The following is a 14,266-nucleotide window of genomic DNA, read 5'->3' on the forward strand; positions in this document are numbered from 1 at the left end:
TGTGTTCTTCTGGGAAAAATCAATCAATTGTAAACTTCTATTGATTTTAAAGTCAATATTTTCTAGGTTCTACACTTCACACCTGGTTTGTTCCACCTGGTTACGTCTTCTACCTTGTCGTCTTACGACCACTCTTATTCTTTTCGTTATCTTATTCTGTATTCTTCCCTTTTTAATAATATCTCTTGTGTATTGATTTTTATGCAAATCAATTTATTTTGTTTCTGATCTACAGTACCGGTCAATAATATGTATATACAAATCTTTGTTAATTTTCGGTTATTCTCAAGAGTCTGGACCTCAGCTGTCCAATTTCCGATCACTTTGGAAATTTTGTAGGGTATAAAACATACATAGATTGAAAACTTTACACTCACAGAATTGTTAGAAAATTCCTACTATTTAGCATTCAAAATTGTTTTTGTTTATTCCGAACCTCTGAAAGTTTGTTCAACCTTCTTCATTTTTTCAGAACAATCCTCCCTAAAAATAATGTTTCCAACCTTATTCCAACTCGCTGCCAAGTCAGCTGCTCAAGGGATTCATAATGGTAATAACCACTAATTAACTAATTATCACAATTTAATTTTCATTTCAGATAATATTCCAATCGATTTCAGTTCGGATACAAAATCCAGTAACGCAGTAGTCAGAGAGCTTTTAGAGTTGGATCCGAAGAATATTGAAAAACTAAAAACGCATAAAAATCAGCTATCAAGATTGAGAGAACTGGATTTGAGAAAGTGTGAAATTGATGGAGAAGGAATTTCGAATTTGAAAAATTTCACATTGAATTCACTGGATTTCGGAGAGTTGCACCATTTGAAGGCGAAATTTCCAGTACCAATATGTAAAAAAAGTTTCTGAAAACATTGTAAAAATTTCAATTTTTCAGATTATGGTAGAATCAACATTGTGAGTTTATTGGAGAGAGCACTGAATGCTCATTCACAAGAAATGATAATCCATTTGGGATTTTCTGGCATGGAGGAGTTCCAAATTGGGTGGGAGGAAAAGGTGAGTATTTGGTACTTTTTTTTTTAATCAAGAATTTTTGAAACCCAAAATTTTCTACGATTTGAAAGTGGAAAATGTGAAACTTGAGAAAAAAGGAATACATAAATTTGTTCTATAGATTTGTTCTATACATATTACAGATCTCCAAACTTCTCCCATCTCTCCAAAGCATCAAAATCATCCACAAGGTATTCAGCGAACCATGTGGATTCTCAAATCTCTGTATCTCGTTTCCAAACCTTCGAACCTTGGATATTTCTTCCGCGAGATGTGTATCAACTTTGAAAGGAATACAAAATATCAAAAGTCTACAAAAACTAGTGATGCGTAATGTAAGAATCGAAGACAGTGATGGGTACAAAGAGTTGTCCGAATTGAAGAACTTAAGGGTTTTGGTTGTTTCGGATGAAGAGTGAGTTTACTACTTTCGAGGACCGGAACGAGATGCCTACGAGGCGCAATTCCCTAAACTTCTTGCCGACTATTTCGTGAAAATTCCAAATTGTAATTTTTTCAGTAATCGCAACGTAAACAGTAGGGTTCGGGTGATTAGAAGTCTATTGCAAGCTGAGGTCCGAATGCCAAGTTTGGAGTTTCTAGACTGTTCGATGACATCTGTCGAGGATCATGAACTGAAATTATTTGTAGAGCATCATCCATCATTGAAGACTGTTGTGGCCATATGTAAGTCTAGCTTCTCTAACAAGAGAAGTCCGGACAATACCGAATTAAAATATGAGTATGAAAACTTTCTTTTTCAGCCACAAGGTGTGAAAATTCACATATTTCAACCATCAACCTTCTGAATTGCCTTACAACTCATTCTACTATGAAGTCTCTGGAATACGCAATCTCAAATGATAGAGATCGATTGGCTGAAAGTTGCATAGTTTTCATAGGGAAAAAACTAAACATAATTCACAACCAATTGAAAGATTCTGAAATCAGCGAATTCTTGAATACACTGTGCTACGTTTTAAAAGAATCGAAAAACGATATGGTGAAGGCGTTCGCAATTTCCTGTTTTTCCATTGCGAGTTTCTTTGGGTAAGTTTGAAAGGAAATTTGAAATATTCTGAAGCATTTTTATTTTCAGAACTGAACGTTTCATCGAATTGTTTTGGCTGGAGACTCCTGGAATGGTAGAACTCATCTTCAAATCCTGGGAAAATTTCAAATGCTCAGCTAAAAGAGAATCCGTCTTTTCTTTAGTTTTAACAATTTTCGAGCGGATGATAAATTTTTGGAAAATGGGAAAAATATTACAGGATAGACTCTTGCAATTCATCATGGAGAAAACTGTGGAGCTATCTTGTGTGTATAGTGGATATATTCATAGAGTAACTTCGATTTTAATTGAAGCACATCGATTCATGAGCTTGGATCTGTATACAACATTGTTTATGGATAGGAAAATGGTCAAAGGACTCTTCGATTTTGCTCATTATTTGATTAAACTTGATCCCCAGTCATATCAACGGATTTTGGAACTCTACGTCAGATATCTCTACCAAGCATCGAAAGAAATGCTAAATTACTTAGTATCAAATTGTCAAGCAGTGGAAAAATGCTATGAACAAGTTATGATGATTTCTCAATTGCCGACAAAGGAAGCACAAAAAAATTTAGCAGAAATGGTTCTTAGATTGATGTAAGTTTAAAACATTCCAGGGATGATTGGAATAGCCTTTTCGGAAGTTTTCGAAATATCGGAAATTCCGACTATCTCCATTTCGGAATATTGAAATTTCAGAATTTTTGACCATTTTCGGAATGAAATTCTGAGAGAATAAAATTAGAAATTCAATTCGTATCGGAATGTTTCCTAAGCTTTTTTTCGGAATGAGAGACGGAATAGTACAGTACCCGTCAAAAAACAGAAAGTGGATTTTCGAAAAACTTAAATTTTGGAATTCCTAGAGAAATCCAAAAACAGGGTTTTCGGATTTTTTTTTTTTAAAACAGGGTTTTCGGATTTTTTTTTTTTAGAATTTTAGATTTCCTAGAAATTTTCCACAAATCGGAATTTTCGAATTTCCAGAAAAGTCCAAAACATTGGATTACTTCACAAATCCCAAAAACTGGAATATCGGAGTTTTCAGAGAATTTCCAAAAACTGGAATTTTGAAATTTCTAGAGAAATTCAAAAAGTGAAATTTCGAAAAAATTCAAAACGTTTGAATTTTGGGAGAAAGTTTCTATTTTAAAAATTGAAAGTTTCAAAAATCCGAATTTTTAAAAATCGGAATATTCCGATTTCGAAATTCCAAAATTTTTCACCTTGGAATTTTCGACATTCCGAAATTCCGAATTTTTAAAAATGGAAATATTCCGAGATTTCGAAATTCCAAAGTTTGAAAAAATCGAAATATTCCAAACATCCTTAAAAGCTCTCATAATTACTAAGAAAAAATTAATTTACAGATGGGTTATTGACACAAATGGATTCCGCAACCCGTCTGATAAGTCTAGAGCTCTCATGTTCTGTTCAACCCTTTCTATTCTTCTCGCCAAGAATCTAATCGTCAATCGAGAAGACGTAAACACTAAAATTAAAGATTTCAATGATAGTTGGGGTCAATCGAGCCTCCTAGATTGTCCAAAAATGAGTGCCAATGTATTTAAAACTATACTGAATTCCGAACACTCTACGGATCAATCGATTCACTTTGGTTTTCTGTTAATGCACACTTATATCAATGTCGAATGCTTTTTGGAATCGAAAGAATTGTGGAATTGGATGAAAACTATATCGGAATGGTATCGAAACAGTCGAAAAGCGACGAAAAACACAAGAGAGTCAACAGCAGCGATTCTGGATGAAATGAGAATGGTCGAGAAACAATGGTGGTCTCAATTTCTCCCTGTATCAGAATTTTTCTAATGTCCCTCTCTCAATTTTAAAATACGATATTTTTTTAAATGAATTTTGAGATATTCAAACTAATAGTTTTTAACGCTTACTGTAAAACCTGTATTAGAAGGGCCCGTCATTATATTGTTCCAACAATGTACTTTTGGAGCGCCTTCCTATTTTCCCGGCTACTTTTCTCGAAAATTTGCATCGAAATTGATGAAAATTATAAATATAAACTATGAAAATGTGTGAAATTAAGTTTCCTACACTTTATTCGTTTACAAAAATAGTCTAGCTCTTTTAGTTTTAGAGATATGTGCCTTTAAAGTTGGCCTGCTCAAAAACCCCAGTCCTCCCCTCTCCTGCTCCCGCCGAATGGGTTCAGCAAATTTTAAAGGCGCATAACTCTAAAACTACTGTAGCTAGCACAAAGTTTTTTGCTATGAAAATGTGTGAAATTAGGTTTCCTACACTTTATTAATTTACAAAAATAGTCTAGCTCTTTTAGTTTTAGAGATATGCGTCTTTGAAGTTAGCAGTACACGGGTTACTGTACCGGGGCTCTAGTACCCGGGCTCCGAGATCCGGGCTCCAAAGCTCGATCTGCAGTACCCGGGCTCCAGTGTGGGATTTTCTGCTCCCTTTCCCATTTCTCTTTCTCCCTCGTCATCTCTCGCCTCCACCCTTCACTGTGGTGAAACCTAGGAACGTCTCCAGAAGACTTCAAAATCAGAATTTCGAAAAACAAAAAGTTCGGGTCATTTCTGATCTATCTGTCCAGGTTTCAGCTTAATAGGTTAACTTTGAAGGGGTAAACAGGCACGCGACATAAACATCAACATACAGAATTTGGTGGTTGTTATTAGTAATGATAGAGAGGCGGAGCTTATTTCGTATTATTCTGACAACACAAAAAACAAAACAACATGTACAGGTTAAATCGTTTATTGACTTTTACCATTATAAATTTTACACCTTTGACCTTCGATTTTTCGAACATTCGACACCTTTTTTAACACTTAGTTTAGACCTTTTCCACTTTTTACACCTTTCACACCTTTTAAAAACTCTTCTCACTCATTTTTCAAACCTTTACTTTTGATAATCATATTTTTTGTTAGTTTTTGGTTACTGTAATTTTTGATAGTCCATTTTTTTGGTTTTAGTCCAAACACAAGTCCAATTTTTAGTCCAATTTACAAATTATAGTCCAATTTTAGATTATAGTCCAAACGTTCCGGCAAATTTTATATCACGCCTTCACGAATTTAACTAGCTACTAATCCAACACCAAATCCCAAAACAACGACCGCTAAAACCCAAAACCTGAGAGGACAACGAAGACAAGAAACCACGAAAACCGAAGAAAATCCCGCGCAACGAAAACAAAAGAAGAAAAAAAGAGATCACAAAAAACAATCAAGTTCACAGAAATTTCCAGCCGAAGTCCATCGACATCCCTCGGAAAATCCGTTGAATCCATCTGAAAATTTTTAGAATAATTTCAAGAAAATTGATATTTTTCTTACTGTACTTGTCCCAATTTTTAGAATTTGTGAAAACGTCGATAGAGCTGCTGAAGGGGCGTTCTGAAATTGCGATAGTTTTTTTTGTATTAAACAGATTTCAAATTATTGAAAAAATCAATAAAAGTGAACTATCATTTTTTAAAAACCCACTTTGAACTCCATCGAAACGTTCCGATCTCCGTTGGATCCGCTGGACAAATCAGCTTTCCAGATCGAAGAATTCTGAAAAAAATTGTTTCAGAATTTTCAGAAAACTCAGAAATCAGAACCCTACTTTTTTGAAAAAAAAAACAAAATGAATAATTTTGAAAAATTGGTTAGTCACGATTTCGAAAAAAATTATGAGTTCACGTTTTAAATATCGGAAAATCAAAATTTCAAAATTTCAGAACTTGAGATTTCCAGAATTTGAAAATCTCAAAATCTCAGAATCTCAGAATTTCAGAATCTCGGAATCTCAGAATCTCATAATCCCAGAATCTCAGAATCTCAGAATCTCAGAATCTCAGAATCTCAAAATCTCAGAACCTCAGAACCTCAGAAACTCAGAATCTCAGAATCTCAGAATCTCAGAATCTCAGAATCTCAGAATCTCAGAATCTCAATATCTCAGAATCTCAGAATTTCAGAATCCCAGGATCTAAGAATCTCAGAATCTCAGAATCCCAGGATCTAAGAATTTCTATTTTAAGAATTTCAAAACTTCGTCATTTCGGAATTTAAGAACACTACCGTTTCAGAATCTTTAAATTTCGGATTTTCAGAATCTCAGATCCTCGAATTCTAAGAGTTTCAGAATTTCAAAATCTCACCTGTTGATCGTTGTCCTTCACATCCCCCAGAGCTCAATGAATTTCAGTCTAGTCAAAATAACCATCTCCGCATTTACACCATAAAGGTATCGCTTGCAAACAGGCCGAAACCCGAGAGAAGGCAATAATACATTTACCCAGGGTTACTAGGATCCGTACACCTATCAGCAGAATCTAACAAGCCACCCAGCTCCAGATAGATCCCTCAAGGTTTATTGGCGAAAATTTGCAGATGGTGGGCAAGAGCTCGTCTTATGATACAAAATAGTACCAAGGCGACGACCCTATGTGTCAGATGGGGTCGGAGGCACCCTCAGTGTTCCGAGCGTCCGGCTGAATTGCCAAAATACAATATCTGGGACTCAAAACGCCGGTACAAAATTCAAGAACTTTCTGCAGTTCTTATCAGTTGTACCACCCTTTAAAACTGAAAAAAAAACGACCCCGTCTCTGCTCGCTAAAGACTTATGAGTCTTAGAGAAGTTTAGGTTTCAGTTTTTTCCCGATAGTTCTGGTTTACACATTTCGAGGCAGACTGCCAAGGTTTGCCGGTGTGCGCCGACCACGTCTAACTGACACAGACCCAAATTTCAACATTTTCCGAAAATTCGTATTGCTCTGGGGTGTTTTTTGGATCCTTCCAAGGTTGCAACGTCTCGCAAGTCTGAAAAAATGACATTTCAGAATTTCCAAATTTCAAAACTTCAGAATCTCGAAATTTCGTAATCTCAGAGTTTCAGAATTTCCGAGATTCTGAAATTCAGAATCTCGAAACTTCAGAATTTGTGAATCCCATGATTTTAGAAATTTCAGAATTTCCGAATTTCCAGATCTCATAAGAGCCATACAATTTCAGAATCTCAGAATTTCTTTTTTTTTCTCAAATTTCTGAATTTCTGATATTCTGAATTTCCAAATTTCGAATTTCAGAATCTCGAAATTTCTGAATTGGTGAATCCCATTCAAAATTTCGGAATTTCGAAATCCTAGAATTTCCAAATTTCAAAATTTCCGAATTTCACAATCTCAGAATACCAAAATTTCAGAATCTCAAAATTTCAGAACTTCAATATTTCTGAATTTCCGAATTACTGATTTTCAAAATTTCAGAAATTTCAGAATTTCGGAATTTCAGAATTTCAGAATTTCTGAATTTCAAAAATTCGGAATCTCAGAAATCCTAGAATTTCAGAATTTCAAAAATTCGGAATCTCAGAAATTTCAGAATTTCAGAATTCCGGGATTTCAGAATTTCAGAACTTCAAAAATTCAAAATTCCAAACTTTCAGAATTTCAGATTTTCATAGTTTTAGACTCACCCTTTTTCAATACGGAGAGCGCCCTTCTTTTTGGTTGGAATAATTTTTTTTTGAATATTTCAAAATCCTTCACACATAACCACGTCATCAAAAAAAAAACTAGGCGCTCACGTAGGCGTAGCACTTTTTTCTCACGTGAATTTTTAAAGTTCGTGACCTATTTTTTATGTACGCCAATCTCAGAATTTCGAAACCATCATGTAGAGGGGTCACCTTGGGGAGTGTTGGATTCCCCGTGACGGCTCCAGAGAAACAAGCTACCTCTTTGTGCGTGATGTCTGGCAAATTAGGGGAAAGTGCATCGGTAACAGGGGAACTAATTATGTCTGTAGCGAGGAGTGGGACGACGAGCGGGCAGATAAGCGGTGTGGAAACAATAGTAACAACAGTAGTATCAGTGACCCATTTATTGAGCGGTATATATTTAGTAAAGAGAATATATCGTCAATAAGAGGTTTCCTCGGAGTCGGGCTGGCTTGGAGACGGACGAGAAGGACATCACTGATCACTCAATAGTCGAAGGGGCAAAAAGCCTTGGGCAACAAAAACCCTTCTCCTACCGGTGACAAGCTTATCGCTTCTCTTAGACAAAGTTCCCAATAGCACACGCTTCCTAGTGGTCACGATGAGAGCACTGAAAGGAAAACACTCATGAAACAGGTCACAGAACTGGCCGTTAGTCTATTCAGAAGGAAATCTATATCAACTCACACCATTAGCGGTTTCCTATAGTCCAATAAGGCCGGTAAGGCGATCGGGGATCGCTGGAGGACTTATAGTATTGGAATAGTAGGAATAATGATGAGTAATGAGGTTGACGGACTTGCAAACTGAAGGGAAACGTCACGGAACAGCACTGACTGCTATACAGGAATAATCTGAGTAAAAACGCAGTAAAACTACGTAAAACTCTATTAATCTGAATAGAAAGTAGGCCAGTAAACCCGTTTCGAGTGTGTGTGCGCCTTGAACCCCTTCGTGGCGAGACCTCAACGATAGGGCGCGCTTGCACGAAGGAAGAGAAAATTGGCGGGGATTTGAATATGAGGAAGCAATAAAAGGCTAATAAACAAAGGAAAATAAAGAGAATAAAGTGGGAAATAGGAAGATTTCTGAGGAGTAAGCACAGTGGGCTGGGCCTAGAGGTCCTCAGAATATCTTAAAGTTGTTGAGTCGGTGAATAGCCACGTGGACTCGACAACACATCACCTGGAACCCTGGAATCCTGGAATCCTGGAATCTTGGAATCTTGGAATTTCGGAATCCTGGAACATAGGAGTTCTAGAATCTAGAATCATAGGAGGCAATAAGATTGATGTGTTTGTCGAATTGAAGTTGATCATCAACTAGTATACCTAGGTCCTTGAATGAGCGATGCGGAGAAATGGGGGATCCCTTAATAAAGTAAACTGTCTTAGGATTGCGTTTACCATAATGCATAACGGCCGTCTTATTTTCGGCTAGTTTGAGTCTCCAGATGTCACACCAGGGCTCGACGATTTCGATACTTCTCTGCATATCCAATGGGTCGGAACTGGTTATTTTTAGGTCGTCGGCGAACGCCGTGACATGAACATTGGGAGGAAAGAGGCCGAGTAAGTCGTTAATGTAGATCAGAAACAAAAAGGGGCCAGTGACACTTCCTTTGGGGGACTCCGGATTTGACAACAATCTCGCTGGTTGACATTAGGCCATTAACCTTGACGTTGGATGAGTGGTTGCTGAGAAAGGACTCGAACCAATCGCAGCATCGTTCATCAATACCTATTCGCCTCACTTTAAGAAGAACGCGAATTGAATGGAGACGCAGCAGAAGAACGCAACGTGGATTATAGCGACCCTTGGGATAATTGATATTTTTTGAAAATTTTGTTGAATTTCTCCCTTTTCCCCCATTTTTCAAACTAAAACCTACAAATCTGCCTCTCCAAAAATCTCATATATCGTTTTTTTTCGGAAAAATCGATTTTTCCATATCTCCCCCCTATTCATTTCTGCCCGAAAAATGCAAGCTTTTTCTCTATATTTTGACCTTTTTTCCGTTCAAAATGACTGGAAATTCCAGCCTTATTTTCACTTATTTTTGAAATATTTTTCTGCCAAAACTCAAAAATTTTCCTCTAATGATCTGCTCCATTTCTATCTCTACTGTCTCCCCGGTCCACCGTCAGGACAACTCTCATTTTCCCTTATATCGATTTTGTTGGCTAAACGGTATTTTTTTGTTATATTGTCTATTCAAAATAATCGCGCGGATGAACGAGTAAAAAAACCTGTAGAGGCGCTGTAGAGACGCAGACATTTTCACTCGTTCACTCGCGCGATTATTTTGAATAGACAATCCTCAAATTTTTTCCCCGAAAAAATCCCCGTTTTTTTATATATCTCCCCCACCAATTATCACGAGAAATTTCATTTTCTCCTCTTATAGTATTTTTTTAAATACTGAAATTTTGGATAAAAGTCTGAATTTTTTTTAAAAAGATTTTTGTTTAAAAACTGGAAGTTCTGAAAAAGAAAGTTAATTTTTTCTTCAACATTTATTGTGTCGATAATCTTAAATTTGGATACTTTTTTGTAGAGAAGCTAACTAGAAATCTCTTACATTTCGGTTCTCAATGCTACTCTCAAAAAAGATACAACTCATAAGTCGTAGAATAATAGGACCGAAATAATCCTGTAAGAGAAGAAGCTTTATTAAAAATTTGAACACTGGAAACAATTGAGAATTCCAAAAAATAAAAGAAACCTCTAAAAACTGAAAAAATTAAATCAAGGAAAATCTCCTCCAGTATCTTTCTTATCACTCATCATGGCGATTGCTAATCTCTCCTTTTTCATATCCATTTCCAATTCTTTCATCAATTCTTCGGGATCTTGTCCGTCCAATGGGTCCGCCGATTTCCGAGCTGTGATCAGTTGATAATCACCCATTTTTGGATCATTGTGATAGTTGATCTGGAAATTTACAGGAATTCAGAATATTAGAAAATTAGAAATTCAAGATTTCAAAAACTCCAAAAAAAAACTGAAACTCAAAAATTTCGAAAATTCTTAAATTCGGAATTCCTGAATTCCAGAAATTCAGAAACTTCAATTTAAAAAAAATTTCTACAGTAATCCTTAAAAATGAATTACCTGAACATCGCTGAATTCCGCTTGCTCCAATGTCCATAAATATCTCAAAGGGTCCCATTGAGTCTCTTCAAGAATTCCATGGTCCGTCAACGTCTTCAACCTTCTGAATTCCATTCCACACGTCAGAATCCCTCCCGGCTTCAGAACTCTCAACAGTTCTCGATTGATGTCAATCAACGCATCGTTTTGCAGAAAATAGAATAAATCCACGTGGAAAACATGATTAAATAGGTCAGTTGGATACGGTAGATTCCTCAAATCGACTGCCGAATCGATTCGAATTTTGTCGGTTTCCGCGATTTCCAAAACGAATCGTTTCGTCGCTTTTTCGTTCATATAGCCCGATCGCTCGACTCCGAACACCTCAAATTTTGATTTTGGGATTTTTTTCAATTTTCGTTTTTTTTGGATTATTGAATTTTGATCAGAGATGTCAGGAAGTAAAATTTTTGAACTCGAAAGTCGGAAGTCGGAAGTAATGGGGTTATTCAGGGAGTCGGCAATTTCATTTTTTTTAAATAGCCTACTGTTATTTCGGAGCATAATTTATGGTATTGGCGCTAATTCTGAACATTTTTCGATTTTTCTGGTCAAAAATTTACAAATTTCGCAACATTTTGTGCAAAAATTCATTGGCGGAATTTGAAAGTCTGAAGCCGGAAGTAAAACTGATTTTCCGGAAGTCGGAAGTCGGAAGTAAAATTTGAACTAGGAAGTCGAAATTCGAATGTGAAAAATGCCCGGAAGTCAGAAGTCGGAAGTCGGAATTTCTGACATCTCTGATTTTGATACCGTAAAACCTGTATTAGAAGGGCCCTCCGAGAGGGGCTCGGAAAAATAGAAGGGCCGGCCCTTCTAATACAGGTTTTACGGTATTTTAGGATTTTTTCATGATTTTTTGGATTAAAAATTGGAAAAATTAACAAAATCAACGTATTCAAAAAACATTTTTTTAAAAATCAAATTCCAAAAATTGAAAAATCTGAGAAATAATCATTTTTCTGAATAACTATTTTTAATCAATTTTCTCGATTCTTCCGCTTAAAATATTGTCAGGTGGCCTAGAATAATTCCTAGGCCACCTCCTCCTTACCATTCCCCTTCCATCCTTCACTCGATCATAGCACATTTTCATCGCGTCTCCCCGCCCAAAACCAATTTCAAACACGAAATCGTCTCGTCCCGGATCCATTCTCTCCACAACTTTCTCATTCAAATTTCTGGATTTTTTCGCAGTGAAATTGCTGACGACCAGTCCGGTCATTGATTTGACCGGAAGCGCGTATTGATTAGCCAAATCACTTGTCGCCAATTTAAACGAATTCGCTAGGAGTTTTGTGAAGCGAGATGAGCTCATCTGGAATCTTGTTTTTTTTTTTGAAAATCCGAAAATTTGAAATTTTGAAAAAAATTCCAGAATTTTTTTCAGAAAAATTTCATATTTTTTTTTCCAAGTTTTTTAAATTTTGATGTTACTTTATCAGTTCGAAATTGCGAAAAATTCAGAATTTTCGAAAAAAAAATCATTTTTTTGAAAATCTCAAAATTTCAGAATTTTTGGTATTTTGAAAACAATTCTTTTAGAATTTGTTTTCCAAATTCAAAATTTGCATTCTTTTTCATATTTTAAGCCAAAAAATTTAAGACTTTTTCGAAAAAAAATTTCTGAAACATTTCAGAAATTTTTGAATTTTTAGACTTTTTTTGATGATTTTCAGATCTTCCTCTATTTTCAATATATATTTTCATAGCGAATCAAATATTCACAAATAAAAACTTCAAAACTTCCTGAAAAAATGCTCAAAATCATGAGTTTATTGTGTGTTTGCGTTTCGAGATTCATAAATGGGTCATTGCAAAAAAAATTTCAAAATTTTCAGAAAAGCAAATTTGCTCTATTGACAACTTCCTTTAAATGGAGCGCGTTTGTTGTAAGAAAAACCGTGAAAAAAAACACTTTTTAAAAACCAAATTCGCTCTATTGGTAAATGTTCAAATTTCAAAGGAAAAAAGTAAAAATAGAGCGCGTTTGCTTAAAAAATTCAATTTTTCGGTATACTTAAAAATCGGATATCAAGGGGAAATGAGATTTGTCGTGATGATGGACCGGGAAGACAGGAGAGAAAGAGAGAGAGAGAGAGAGAGAGAGAGAGAGAGAGAGAGAGAGAGAGAGAGAGAGAGAGAGAGAGAGAGAGAGAGAGAGAAACGGAGCAGATCATTCGGGTGGAAAATTTTAGAGTTCTGACAGAAAAACAATGGAATTTCCAGTCTTTTTGACTGAAAAATTGTCAATATAAAGAGAAAAAACTCGAATTTTTCGGGCAGAAATGAGTAGGTTTTTTTAGGGTGCGTTTTTTAGGGTGAGGTTTCCGAAAAGAAAAAAAAACAACGATATATGAGATTTTTGGAGAGGTAGATTTGTAGGTTTTAGTTTGGAAAAAAGGGGTAAAAAGGAAAAAAATTCAACAAAGTAAACAACAGAAAAAATAGATGAAAAATTAACGAAAATTATACAAAAAAGAATCAATTATTGATCGATAATCGAGTCGAGACGGGCGGTGACAAAGTCCTCGAGTTGGCGGGAAAGTTGAAAAATTTCACTTTCCGTCTCGTTATACGTCTCACAGTTGGTGAGAATCTGCTGGAAATCGGTGCGGATCTAGAAATATCGATTTTTAGAGATGTTTGGGATTTTCGGAAAATTGCGAAAATCCATTTCCGAAAAATCGATCACTTTATAATCTTAGAATATCAGAATTTTGAGGCTCCGGTACGTTTCAGAACCCGACGTTTCGGAACCACGACGTTTCAGAACTTTTCTGTATATTGGTTTTTTCACACCAAATGAGCAATGCTCAGTGGGTTCTGAAACGTCGTTATTTCAAAACGTCGGGTTCTGAAACCTCCCAGAGGCCCTAGCTTTGGGATTTTTCAGATTCAGCCATTTTCATTTCCTTGCTCACCTCCGCTGGCTTATTATAGACCCGTTGCTTGATCTTATTCATCATCGTTCTCAAATCCATTGGCTGCTTAATCACTTCATGATAATCTGGAACTTCTTTTGGATCAACCGGTTGGAGGAATGGCCATGAGCACTCCTGACGCATCGTTTCTTTTAAGAGTGTCTCAATCAGTGTCATTTTCTCCTTATTCGTCGGTTTTTGGATCGATGAATCGATTATTGTTGGGGCGGAGAATGATTTCTTGGCATTCGTTGATTGAGATAGCGTTTTTCGTTTTTTCGAATTCTCGCCGTCCTCCGAATAGTCCTCATCGTCAATCATACCATTTTCGCTGTCCACATCGTAGCTGAAAATTTGAAAATATTGATTTTTCTGTGTCCAGATCAGTGTGTCCTTTCGATAAGACTTCGAGAAATTTTCCGAGAAATTTCTCGAAAAATCTTAACTATGCACGCTCCCCACAGAACAATTCCGAACTGCAAATCAATTTTTGATCGTTTTCCGGAAGAAAAAATGTCAAAAATGGTTGAAAGTTTTTTACAGAAAAAATCTATCTCCTTTTTCAGTTTTTGACATTTCTAGGAGATCGATAGCTCAAAAAAACCGCAATTATTTTCTCTACCTTCTCTAT

The 14,266-nt window shown here is 36.0% G+C and overlaps 5 protein-coding genes across 5 annotated transcripts in view; 2 read left to right on the forward strand and 3 right to left on the reverse strand.

Annotated features, from left to right (window-relative positions):
* Positions 1–492: 492 nt before the first annotated feature.
* Positions 493–3,901, forward strand: CBG03663 (the record flags this gene model as incomplete). The annotated part of the gene is made up of 8 exons (XM_045241791.1): positions 493–550; positions 599–850; positions 896–1,017; positions 1,158–1,429; positions 1,535–1,701; positions 1,779–2,064; positions 2,114–2,668; positions 3,442–3,901. The coding sequence occupies 8 exons, from the start codon at positions 493–495 to the stop codon at positions 3,899–3,901; spliced, it is 2,172 nt and encodes a 723-aa protein (XP_045092455.1).
* A 1,379-nt stretch (positions 3,902–5,280) lies between these two features.
* Positions 5,281–10,181, reverse strand: CBG25470 (the record flags this gene model as incomplete). The annotated part of the gene is made up of 4 exons (XM_045241792.1): positions 5,281–5,357; positions 5,409–5,463; positions 5,554–5,625; positions 10,140–10,181. The coding sequence occupies 4 exons, from the start codon at positions 10,179–10,181 to the stop codon at positions 5,281–5,283; spliced, it is 246 nt and encodes an 81-aa protein (XP_045098235.1).
* On the forward strand, positions 5,699–6,047 carry CBG03664 (the record flags this gene model as incomplete). Its single annotated transcript, XM_002629897.1, has 2 exons — positions 5,699–5,719; positions 5,793–6,047. The coding sequence occupies 2 exons, from the start codon at positions 5,699–5,701 to the stop codon at positions 6,045–6,047; spliced, it is 276 nt and encodes a 91-aa protein (XP_002629943.1).
* A 125-nt stretch (positions 10,182–10,306) lies between the features above and the next one.
* On the reverse strand, positions 10,307–12,029 carry CBG03665 (the record flags this gene model as incomplete). The annotated part of the gene is made up of 3 exons (XM_045241793.1): positions 10,307–10,366; positions 10,673–11,035; positions 11,766–12,029. The coding sequence occupies 3 exons, from the start codon at positions 12,027–12,029 to the stop codon at positions 10,307–10,309; spliced, it is 687 nt and encodes a 228-aa protein (XP_045092456.1).
* Positions 12,030–13,199: 1,170 nt separating this feature from the next.
* The window catches only part of Cbr-athp-2, a gene marked incomplete at both ends in the record, with an annotated part of 18,492 nt that continues 17,425 nt past the window's right edge, over positions 13,200–14,266 (reverse strand). The window contains 2 exons of the mRNA XM_045241794.1: positions 13,200–13,331; positions 13,615–13,981. Of these exons, the coding sequence (XP_045092457.1) occupies positions 13,200–13,331; positions 13,615–13,981 (499 nt within the window). The remainder of the gene's footprint in view (positions 13,332–13,614; positions 13,982–14,266) is intronic.

This window comes from Caenorhabditis briggsae (genome assembly GCF_000004555.2).
Source record: "Caenorhabditis briggsae complete genome, chrII, whole genome shotgun sequence".
NCBI classification, from domain to species: Eukaryota; Metazoa; Nematoda; class Chromadorea; order Rhabditida; family Rhabditidae; genus Caenorhabditis; species Caenorhabditis briggsae.